The 12650-nt window shown below is 37.6% G+C and overlaps 1 protein-coding gene across 3 annotated transcripts in view; it reads right to left on the reverse strand.

Moving 5' to 3' along the window:
- ASXL2 (additional sex combs like 2, transcriptional regulator) overlaps window positions 1–12650 on the reverse strand; it is a 140329-nt gene that overhangs the window by 32690 nt on the left and 94989 nt on the right. For all 3 annotated transcript variants that reach the window (XM_003787447.3, XM_023511854.1, XM_023511855.1), the window contains one exon: window positions 358–473. In XM_003787447.3, the coding sequence (XP_003787495.1) occupies window positions 358–473 (116 nt within the window). The remainder of the gene's footprint in view (window positions 1–357; window positions 474–12650) is intronic.

Raw genomic sequence — 12650 nt, forward strand, 5'->3', positions numbered from 1 at the left:
AAAATAGCCAGGCATTGTGGTGGGCGCCTGTAGTCCCAGCTACTTGGGAGGCTGAGGCAAGAGAATCACCTAAGCCCAGGAGTTGGAGGTTGCTGTGAGCTATGATGCAACAGCATCTACCGAGGGCAACAAAATGAGACTCTGTCTCAAAAAAAAAGTAGCTACTAAAAACCTATAAACAGACACTATATAAAGAAGAGAATAAAATTACAAAAATCAAATTGGGATACTGGATAAAATTTCCCCTTAAAAAGGCCCAATGTAAAAGCTTTCAAGAAATTTTCAATGACTGCCAGACTCATGCATTTTTAATATGGGAGGTTATACTTCTAATAAACACAGACTAGCAATGCTTACCTGCTTTAGTGCTTTCTTGCTGTGCTTCTGTGATGGAGAAATGACTTTACCTGCTGGAATGGTGGGTGATGGGCAACCTGACTGGGGAGAGGATGGCTGTGACAGTCTAGACGACACTAAGGGAAAAAGTGACAATGAAAGATTTTGTTATCACAGTTATTATCAAGCACCCTTCCTTCCCCCCTCATATGCAGCTATCTGTATTAAGAAGTGTGACCAAACACTTTTTGAAAAGGACCTATTCTGGAGTTCTACTGCAAACAGCCTCCCTTTTCAGTTTATTTCCTCAAAAAGCTCTGGTGAAGGATGACAGGATGGGAAAGGTATGGGTGCTAGTATTCATTATTTTTCATTCTTTAATTTTTCAACAGGTTTGGCTAAAGAAGCAGGAACATATATCATGAATCATCAAATTAGATAAAACTTAGAAAAGATTCTAAGGCCCTTCGGACAGTATCTACGTTCTCAAGATAAATCTAATGACAACATGATATGGTAGAAAAGCCTTGGACCGATAGTTTAAAATGAAGGAGTAAGGCCATACCACCTCAAAAATTTAACCACAGTTTTAATCCCTACATTCCTTTATTTCTTCATTTCTTAAATCAATAGTTTAGGCTTACTGGTATGAGGGCATTTTAAGATTTCTCCAATGAAAAAAATACAGGTTTGTACAGGATATAATCAATCAATAGCTGCAGAACTTAGCCAAACCAGCCTGAGTTCTTTAAGAGCCTGTACCTCTTATACATAGTAAGAAGTAGATCTTTATGTGCTATCAGGTTCAACAGTTGAGTATTATTTATAATGAAGAACACAGAAGTTGCAGTTTCAGATCCTTTACTTAAAAAAAAAAAATTATAATGACTCTCGTGATGACTCTTGAAGAATGCATGTTTACTAATGTCTTCCTCTTTTCAGTAGTTGGACTGAGTTTATGGCCATACCACTCTGAACGTGCCCAATCTTGTCAGTAGTTGGACTGAAAAGACCTGGATAGCAAATGGGCATCCCATGGTGAAGACCAATCAGCTTTAAGAGATAAAATTTGTACTAGCTACCTGATATGAAAACACAGAAACGTATTTACTGGAATATGCAAGTTTTCGAATACAGCATTTCAGTTTCTTAGATGTAAAAAGGAATATGCAGTAGATTCATTTAAAGAAGATGAGAGCAGATAACATTAAGATGAGGACTTACACTTAGCTTTAGCTCTGTACCCCAACCTTTCTGAAAAGGTTTAGATCCGGAAGACAGTTGATGTTTTTCAAAAAAGAGAATAAATTGTTTATTGTAATATACCATACAAAAATGGAATTGAGTAATTCTTCAGATAGTTGAGCAACAAAAAGATACTATACCCTCAGTGTACTTTAATCAAATTAAACAAACAAAAAAACACAGTCAGCACCCTAGCTTAGTGGCAGGCACCTGTAGTCCCAGCTAGTGGGAGGCAGAGGCAAGAGAATCGCTTAAGCCCAAGAGTCTGGGGTTGCTGTGAGCTGTGACACCATTGCACTCTACCCAAGGCAACAGCTTTAGATTCTTGTCAAAAAAAAAGAAAAAAAAAAAGAAACAAAGAAACAAAAAAACACCTTTATGGTATGAGATGTAATTTACATACCATAAAATTCACCTATTTAAAGCATAAAATTCAATACTGTTTCATATATTGACAAAGATAGCCATAATTAATTTTCATCGGCCGTTCTCCCAAATGCCATCCCTGTTAGCTGTCACTCATCTTTCCTCCCACTTAAGCTCCCTGTCCTAGGCAGTCACTAATCTACTTTCCATTATGGATTTTCTTATTATGGACATTTCATAAAACGGGATCATACATTATGTGCTCTTCTGGGAGTGGCTTTTTTTCACTCAGCACTTAGTTCTGAAGGTTTACCAATATTACGATGTGTATGAATATTTCCTTTTTAGAGTTGAATAATACTCTGTTTTATGCATATACTACATTATGTTTACGTATTAGCTTATGAACTTTGGATTGTTTCCACTTTTCAGCAATTATAAATGATGTTCTGAAGAACTTTTGGGTGCTGGTTTTAGTGTGTACATGCTTTTTTACTCTTGGGTTCATTCCTAGGAGCAAAACTGCTGGGTCTTACAGTAACACTCTGTTTAACTTTTTGAGGAACTGCTAAACTGTTTTTCAAAATGGCTGCTCTATTTTTTATAAAACAACTCCAGCACGCATGTATGAGGATTCCACTTTATCTACATGCTTGCTAACACTTATTATTGTCTGTCTTATTTGACTATTTTTTTAAGAGAACATAAAAATAAAAGCTAAAATTATTAATATTTAACTATGTTTGTTTTCTTTTGAATGTCTTGTGGTAGCTGGGCACAAGTGGTTCATGTCTATAATCCCAGCCCTCTGGGACGCCAAGTATTGCTTAAGTTCACGAGTTTGAGACGAGCCTGAGCAAGAGCAAGACCATCTGTACAAAAAAACAAAATAAAATTAGCCAGGCACATGCCTTTGGTCCTAACTCCTCAGGAGGCTGAGACAGGAGGATTACTTGAGCCCAGAAGTTTGAGGTTGCAATGAGCTACTCTAAGCAGGTGACAGAATGAGATCCTGTCTCCAAAAAAGGGAAAAGAAAGTCTTGTGGAAATCTGAGACAATATATTTTTCTTACCTGCTCCAAACACAGCCTGGTTATAAACAAAAACAAATAAAAATATCCCCACTACAAAATATAATAATTCTACTTTATAGGCTGGAAAAGAGACTACAAAGATATCTATAATTACCAGAACAAACTGCTTGGAATATTTCCCCTTAAGGCAAAAGCCCTTTCTAACAAACGAAACCACAAGCTAACTGAAATAAAGCATGAAAATTACAAGACCCACCAGTGATAAACATCTCCCGGAGTTGACTTAATGCCAAGTGCAGATTTCAACTTTTATGAAACTTAACATATTGACCGTCACACTAAAAAAATTTTTTTTCCTTAGGGCCATCTATGGTGTTTTACTAGGTCAAGAATTGTATGAGTAAAATATGTCTCACAAGGTCCTGGGCTCAAAACTAATGTAAGTTCAATACAACTCACATGGCAGTTAAGCACTGCTGTAATTTTTTTATATATTAAAGGCTTAGAACTACAAAAAGCAAACAAGACTTAAACACAAAAATTTAAACGCATGTTGAAAAACTTATATAATTTCTTTTAGTAGCAACACTAATTGTCTTTAAAGACACACAATTTTATTAATTACAGCAACCAAGTACCTTCCATTTGCCTAAAACTGTTCATTTTAACAGTTCATTGAACTCTCACAACTACCTTTCTATATATAGGGCAATTAATTGTCTTTGTACACTGCATCCCACCAAACTCCTCAAATTCTACTTCCAGAGATAACTAATAGTTTAGTTGTCATGTTTATGATATTTTTCTATGCAAGTAAAAATAAGAAAAAAAATTGAGGACATTTATATACAAATAAATCTCAAAGATACATATTCATCTACATATTATAATAGTATTATCTAAATTTCACATATCAGGAAATTTAATTAGTTTGCCAAAAGATACACATCTTGAAAGAGCCAAGATTTGAACTGTGTTATAAGAATGACAAATGGGTACACCTATAGAGGGTTGATAATGGTGGCCCCCAAAAAGGTATATCCACATCTTACTCCCCAGAGCCTGTGGGTATTACTTTATTTGGGAAAGGGTGTTAGCACATGTAATTAAGTTGAGGATTTTGGAACAAGAAGATCAATCTTGGATTATCTGAGTGGGCCAGAAATCCAACAAGTATCTTTATAAGACGGAGGGAGTGATGTGAAGACTAAGGCACAGACTGGAGTGATGTGATCACAAAGCAAGTAAGTCAGTCACCATCAAAAGCAGAAAAAGGAAGGAACAGACTAAAGCTTCTGTTGGGAGTGTGGCCCTAAGGATACCTGCCTTCCAGACTTCTGGCTTCCAGAACTGTGAGAAAATAAATCTGTTGGTTTACGCCATGTTGTGTTAACTTGTAAGCATAGAAAACTCATACATTACCTAAACTAATGAGTTCTCATAGATGTTTACACATTTCTAATTTTTAAATCAAAAGTAATTATTAAGCCTATCTAATGTTTAAACAAAAGATTTGGCACTCAAATAGTCCCATTTTGAGCCAGTGGGAACTCCGTCACATTGTAATCTGTCTTTGGGACAATGGCTTCAGCATTACTTCACTGCTTCCTTGCTATCTAGTGCGGAAAGAAGTCCTAGGCAAATACTGCACAACTTTTTCCCAAAACTAGATCAGTCCCTCCAAGAAGTCCTGATGTCTTTTACTTGTAAATGATATTGAAAGACCACACTTTACAAACTAGGAATGCTCATTGCTGCTGAGTTACACCACTAGTTTTAAGATTTTTCAGTGACTGAAACATGAAAACAAGTCTTCTTTTAGAGAAAAGAAAACTAAATTGATGCTTAGGTATCAAATTTGAATTTAAGATTATAGGTTTGTCACTCACTTTTCTAAATTTACTTTTTATTCTATTTCTTCTTCCCTAATAATCCTGGTTCCTAACAACACGACTATTAAGCATTAATTTGCTTTCTCTGACAGATCTAGTTTGAAAGAAACTATATCATTCTAATTATTAAATATAAGACCCCTAAATGCTGTTTAAGATTTCTTTGTGTCTGGTCTTTCACACATAAGATACACCCCATAGTAAGTTGTCCATGCCATTATGCCATGAACTTAAATACTTTAGGCTCCCTTCCTTAAATAAATTCCTAGAAAATTATCCTAGTTCGTCATTGTATCTCTATTCTCCAACAAAAAAATCCTTTTTTTTTTTTCAGACTGTCACTCTGTCACCTTGGGCAGACATATAGTATAGTATAAATCAATGGTTCTCAACCTTCCTAATGCCCTGGCCCTTTAATACAGTTCCTGTGGGTGGCAACCCACAGGTTGAGAAGTGCTAGTATAGATACTGTAATAGTTTTAATCATTTCTTTAAACAAAAGATCATATACAATTAAATGTCTACAATTTTAATTTTTTCACTTAATAGATCTTAGAGAATATCCTGGAAAGAACAAAGAGCTCTTCTATATTCCTTTAAATAGCTACATAGCATTCCATTGTGTAGTAGACATAACCATAAGTTCTTCCACCAGACTTTGTTGATGGGCATTTGGGTTCTTCCCGGTTTTTTGCTCTTAGCACTGCAATTTCTTAACCAGTAATTCCTAAGGTGTGGCACCCATAACAAAACCATCACTACCTAAAAACCTATTAGAAATGCAAATTACCGGGCAGCACCTGTGGCTCAGTGGGTAGGGCACTGGCCCCATATACCAAGGGTGGTGGGTTCGAACCCGGCTCGGCCAAACTGCAACAAAAAAATAGCCAGGCATTGGTGGCAGGCACCAGTAGTCCCAGCTACTCAGGAGGCTGAGGCTAGAGAATGGCCTAAGTCCAGGAGTTGGAGATTGCTGTGAGCTGTGATTCCACAGCATTCTACTGAGAGTGATAAAGTGAGACTTGTCTCTAAAAAAAAATAATAATAATAAATAATTAAAAAAAAAAAAGAAATGTAAATTATTGGGTTCACGTCCAGATCTGCTGAATCAGAAACTCTGAAGGTAGGTTCCAGGAATATGCATGATTAAACTCTCCAAGTGATTCTGAGGCATACTGAAGTTTCAGAAGCATTGGGCTTAATCTATAGTATTTTATATTTTTGACAGCAATCTTTGAGATCAATTCTTGGGGGGTTGCTAGGCAAAAAGATAAACATATATGCTTGAGAATTTCACAATTCTCAGATTTTTTTTTTTTTTTTTGAGATAGAGTCTCACAAGGTGTCATAGCTCACAGCAACCTCAAACTCCTGAGCTTGAACAATCCTCTTGCCTCAGACTCCTAAGTAACTGGGAATACAAGAATCTACGACAACCCCAAGGTAGTTTTTCTATTTTTAGTAGAGATAGAGGTCTCGCTCTTGCTCAGGCTAGTCTTCAACTCCTAAGCTCAAGAAATCCACCCACCTTGGCCTCCCAGAGTGCCAGGATTACAGGCGTGAACTACCTTACCCAGCCTAACTTTTTAATGACTTTGTTGTGCCTTTCTGTTGGAAAGCGTTTGATTATTTGGCTGCTGCATAGAGCAGTTTCAGTTGATACTCTATAGACCGATTATTAGTCATTTGTGACCTTAGGAAAGTTTTGATTTCAGTTAGGTGGGAGAATATAGATAGATACACAGCAGCAAGTGGTTGAAAAGAAAGCATTTTTCAGGCATGTTGCTAAAGGCATGGTCTCCTACTGCATTTTTCCATATTTCAATTTGAATTTTCTAAGCATCAAACAATGACTTCAAAATGTCATCTACTGAGAGCTCAAACAATTCCATCTTGATGTAGTTCTTTAGATGCCTTGGTGATATCAACTAGTTGAGGTTGAAATGTTAATTTGAGTGTGATGTCATGATTCTCAAAATCAGTGAAACTCTCATTGTATTTTCCAAGTAATAGGTCTGTGACAGCCGTGTATTCTTCAAATGATTTGGAGATATCATCGCTTATCAGTGAACTTTGCTAACTGGGGAGAATATTTGTCTCATATTTCCTTTTGAAGAAGTGATTTGAAAAATGATAGCTTTATCTGAAATGCTTGAATTTTTTCCCTCATATCATTTGTAAGTTTTGTTTTGTCTTGCAAAGAAATAAGTCAAGTTGTTTTAATTTGACATGATGTCACACAGAAATGCTATATTTCTATACAAATCTTCTTTCAATAATTCATATTGCTGATTCTGTTCTTCATAAAATTTAACTATCTTTTCTTGCAGAGATAAAATTTTGGCTAACACAAATGTCTCTGCCACAGCCAATGCACTCTGGAATGATAGGGCAAATCCACGCTCAATAGTCATTGTTCAACTTTAGCATGTTATGAAAATGACCACACAGTGTTGCATTTGCAGGAATATATTACAGTTAACAATACTTACAACTTAAAATAGTAGCTTTAACACAGATTTTGCTGATGCAAGATACAATGAGAAGAAATGAGAGTATCTGGATCTGTTCATACTTTTTTTAACAACAAACCCTTCATGACTTCCTGTCATGGAAGGTGAACCATCTGTACACATGCTCACTAAATTTACCAAATTCAGTCCAAATGTATGATGTTTACCATGAAAGCTGTTCTCTATTTCCAATGTTCTGTTCATAAGAGGACCCAAAGCAAGTAACTCTTTGTAGCAAAAAACATCTGTTATGACTGTGAATGAAGTACAAAACCTGTGCCAAGTCAGTGGTATCAGTTGATTCATTCAAAGAGAATGAATAATACACATTATTCTTTGGAAGTACTGCATTGAATTTTTCTGTTAAGTTGAAGGCTAATTCATACTGCTGATCTGTTATGGTTCTCCTTGAAAGAGGCAGTTGTTTGTACTCTGAACGTTAAAAGTATTCCACAACTTAAACAATGTATTCTTTTTTTTTTTTGCAGTTTTTGGCCAGGGCTAGGTTTGAACCCGTCACCTCCAGCATATGGGGCTGGCGCCCTAGGCCTTTGAGCTACAGGCGCCACCCTAAACAATGCATTCTTTCACAATTTGTACATCACTGAATGGCTTCCCTTTCTTCCTGAGTATATCGGCTACTTTATAAGTTTCTTCAATGGCGTTATTTCCAGGTCTTATTGATGCTTAAAACAACTGTCTTTGCTTTTCATCTTTTAAATTCTGCAATCGACCTTTTACACCTCTTCCTCTAATTTAAAATATCTATGGTCCTTAGGAGTGTTATAATGCTGATGAAGATTGAATTTCTTCAATGCTGATACGGCAGTATCACAAAACAAGCAAATCATCTTATGTTTAGCAGAAACAAGACAATAACTGCAATTCCCAATTCTCATTAACACATATGTTTTCTTCCTTCAGTGGTCTTTGGTTTTCTTTTGACATGATGGGCTACTAAGCAGGCGAAATTAAAAAATACTGTTGAGCTGTGCAACTATTCACAAATTCTACTTCAAAGAGAAATATAATACACCACTGTCAAAAGGCTGATAACAGATTGATGTACTAAATCCCCATAAACTCTAATCAACTAGCCTCATGTGGTAGTGGTAGCAGTTAGGCAGAAGCCAGAACTACACCATGACCACAGCAGCCATCAATTTAGCCCTTTTGGCTTACCAATGTTCTAATTGTGCTGTCAATCTGAGAGGATTATTTTGTTGAAACTTATTTATCTTTTGTTATTTTACATGCATTCATTTTAAAAATAAAATAAAGTCCTGGTACAGTGGCTTGCTCATGCCTGTTATTTAGCACTCTGGGAGGCCAGGGTGGGCGGATTGCCTGAGCAAGAGTGAGATACAGTCTCCACTAAAAATAGCTGGGCATTGTGGCTAGCACTTGTAGTCCCAGCTACTTGGAAGGTTGAGGCATGAGGATCACTTGAGCCCAGGAGTCTGAGGTTGCTCAGCACTCAACCTTAGGGTAACACAGAGAGACTGTCTCAAAGAAAAATAAATAAATAAAAATAAAATAAAAAATATAGGCTCAGCGCCTGTGGCTCAAGTGGCTAAGGCACCAGCCACATACACCTAAGGTGGTGGGTTCAAATCCAGCCTGGCCCACCAAACAACGATGGCTGCAACCAAAAACAGCCAGGCGTTGTGGCAGGCGCCTGTGGTCCCAGCTACTTGGGAGGCTGAGGCAAGAGACTCGCTTGAGCCCAGGAGTTGGAGGTTGCTGTGAGCTGTGATGCCACAGCACTCTACCCAGGGGGAAAGCTTGAGGCGCTGTCTCCCCCCTCCAAAAAAAAAATATATATATAACAAAAATGTATTAATCACCGTAAAAAGATTTGTTCTGTAAAATAAGGATTCAGTCAAAAGGCTACACTTACATACCTAGAAGGCCACATGTGCCCTTAAGGCTGCAAGTTTCCCACCCCTCTACTATAGTGTCTACAAACAACCTACTACAGTTAATACCATTTTTAAGTGACATAATATTAAAAGCTTTATCTTAAAGGCAGACAATGAAAAGGATAACTGATATAACCATTTCCATCTCACTTTTAACTGGAAGCCCCAGCCAATAGAATTTAGCAAAAAGAAGAGGAGGGGAGAGTTGAAAAAATTGTGTTATTCATAAACCATGTTTGTATAGATAGGCAATCCTAAGATTAAAATCAGATATAAAGTATCAGATTTTTTAAATTAATTCAGCAATGCTGTTGCAATGTCAATACTAGGGAGGCAATCCACCAGGGGCCCTGAATGTTGCTGGGTATGCCAAGAATGTAAGCCCTGGAATAGTCTTTATCTAGGCCATCTCTCAAGGTAATGTTTGCAGCAAGTAACCTTGAGATAGGCAATCTCTCCTCCCAAGGAAAGTATGTTTGCTTCTGCTTACCATAAAACCAGTGACTCCCTGAAGTTCAATGTTTCGTGTCTGAGATGCAAACCCACTGCATAAGTAGCATGCGCCTGGTCCTATATCTCACCACCGCTGTGACACTTGGTAATAAAGGGGAACTGACACAGGCATGCTGACATTCATGAAATTGCTTGCTATGTTGTGCATAATGTGGTCATTTTTCTCTGACCCAGAAGTCTTGTATCTTCTGTCAATATCTGTGAACCCATAAGATGCTAACTTGTTAGTTTATAAATAAGATAAAATCCTAAACCTTTCACAGACATTGACAGTCAATTAATGAAAATTAACTATATTTCTATATATCATCAAACACTTATCAAAAAATTCTAAAGCCACGCACAATAAAAAATGTCAAGGAACAGTTTTTTGTTTTTTTTTTGAGACAGAGCCTCAAGCTGTCGCCTTGGGTAGAGAACCGTCATAGCTCACAGCAACCTCCAACTCCTGGGCTCAAGCGATTCTCCTGCCTCCACCTCCCAAGTAGCTGGGACTACAGGCGCCCGCCACAACACCTGGCTATTTTTTGGTTGCAGCCGTCATCGTTGTTTGGTGAGTCCGGGCTGGATTCGAACCCGCCAGCTCAGGTGTATGTGGCTGGCGTCTCAGCTGGTTGAGCCATAGGCGCTAAGCCCAAGGAACAGTTTTAATAAAAAGTGTAGAAGACTTCGACACAGAAAAATCCATGGCATTAATAAAAGAAATTAAACTGTAAAAAATGGAGTAATAAGACCAGGTGAGGTAGCTCATGCCTATAATACTAGCACTCTGGAGAGTGAGGCAAGAGGATCAATTGAGATTAGGAGTTCAAGATCAGCCTGTGCAAGAGCAAGATCCAAGAGCAAGATCCCATCTATACTAAATATAGAGTGTGGTGTTGTGGTAGGCACCTGTAGTCCTAGGTACTGGGGAGGCTAAGGCAGGAGGATCGCTTGAATCCAGGAGTGTGAAGTTGCTGTGAGCTAGGTTAACGCCATGGCACTCTAGTCTGGGCAACAGAATAAGAATCTGTCTCCAAAAAAATGGAGTAATGACTGAGAGGCTCAGTAATATAAACATATCAACAGAACTCAAATTGATCTATAGATTCAATGAAATCCTAACCAAAATCCTAACAGGTTGATGAGAGGGAAGATGTGGAAACTGATAAGATGCTTCTAAGATTTACATGGAGATGAGGCAGACAGATATCAAGATTAATTACAAAGCTACAGTAATTAAAAGATGGTGGTATTATTCTAAGGAAACATGTCAATGGAACAAAACCAAGTCCAGAAACCAACTCACAAATGCATGGTCAAATGAATCACGACACTAGGACAATGCAATTGAAGTAAAGAAAAGGGTAGTCTTTTCAAAAAAAATGTTTCTAGATAATTTAGATATCCACATAGGGGGAAACAAAATAATGATCCTTATCTCACACAATACAGAAAAATTCCAGATGGTCTGTAGCTCTAATTGTAAAAAACAAAAGAATAAAGGTTTTTATTAAAATGTACACATACATATGCACACACATAGAAGAAGCTATCTCCATGTCAGTGTAATAGGCTATTTTCCTAAGAAAAGAAATACAGAATGCTAAGAAACTGTATTCATCAAAAGATGCCTTTAAAGAAGTTGTTTGCAATAAACATATTCAACAAAGAAATACATGAACAACTCTTACAAGTTACAAAGAAAAAGATAATTCATGGAAAAAATGAACAAAGTTTCGAACAGACATTTGCACCAAAGATGATATCCAAAATGATTAATAATGAAAAGGAATCAAATTCCATTAGCCTTCATGGAAAGGCAACTTACAACTACATGGATTACAATTACTCACTCAGTGAAGCCTACAATTAAAGCCCAATAGTAAGGCTGGGCCTGGTGGCTCATGCCTATAATCCTAGCACTCTGGGCAGCCAAGGCAGTTGGACTGCCTGGGTTCGAGGCCAACCTGAGCAAGAGCAAGACCCCATTTCTACTGAAGAAAAACTAGCCAGGCATCATGGCAGGTGCCTATAGTTCCAGCTACTTGGCAGGCTGAGGCAAAAGGAACTCTTAAGCCCAAGAGACTAAGCTTGCTGTGAGCTATGATGATACCACAGAACTTCAGCCAGGGCACAGAGTGAGACTCTGTCCTAAAAATAATTTCAAAGAAAGACTGACAATAACCACCAATGCTGATCATATGAAATAACTGGAACTCTCATACATTGCTGGTTAGAGTGTAAACTGATACAACTACTTGAAAGACTGATTGTCCATACACAGTATATTTAATTCAACTATGAAGTATATACTGATAGCAACAAAAAGGAAATAAAATAAAATTAAAAGGAAATTTAAAAACAGTACAAATAGATTGATGGCTCACGCATGTAACCCTAGCCCTTTGGGAACCCAAGGTTGGACAATTGCTTGCGACCAAGGATTCAAGACCAGACTGAGCAAGAGTAAAATCTCTCTACAAAAAATAGAAAAAAATTAGCTGGGCGTGGTAGCACATGCTTATAGTCCCAGCTACTTCAGAGGCTGAGGCAGGATGATCACCTGAGCCTAGGAGTTTGAGACTGTATTGAGCTATAATCATACCACTGCACTCTAGCCAGGACAACAGCAAAACCCCGTCTTAAGAAAACAAAAAATGAACAACAGAATTGTAACAGATAAAAAAACAGAAATAATCTAAATGTTTTTGGTTTTTTTTGGGGGGAGGGTAGAGACAGAGGCTCACTTTATCACCCTTGGTAGAGTGCTGTGGCATCACACAGCTCACAGCAACCTCCAACTCCTGGGCTTAGGTGATTCTCTTGCCTCAGCCTCCCAAGTAGCTG

Source organism: Otolemur garnettii, unplaced genomic scaffold, assembly GCF_000181295.1.
Source record: "Otolemur garnettii isolate 467f Iridium unplaced genomic scaffold, OtoGar3 scaffold00022, whole genome shotgun sequence".
Lineage (NCBI taxonomy): Eukaryota > Metazoa > Chordata > Mammalia > Primates > Galagidae > Otolemur > Otolemur garnettii.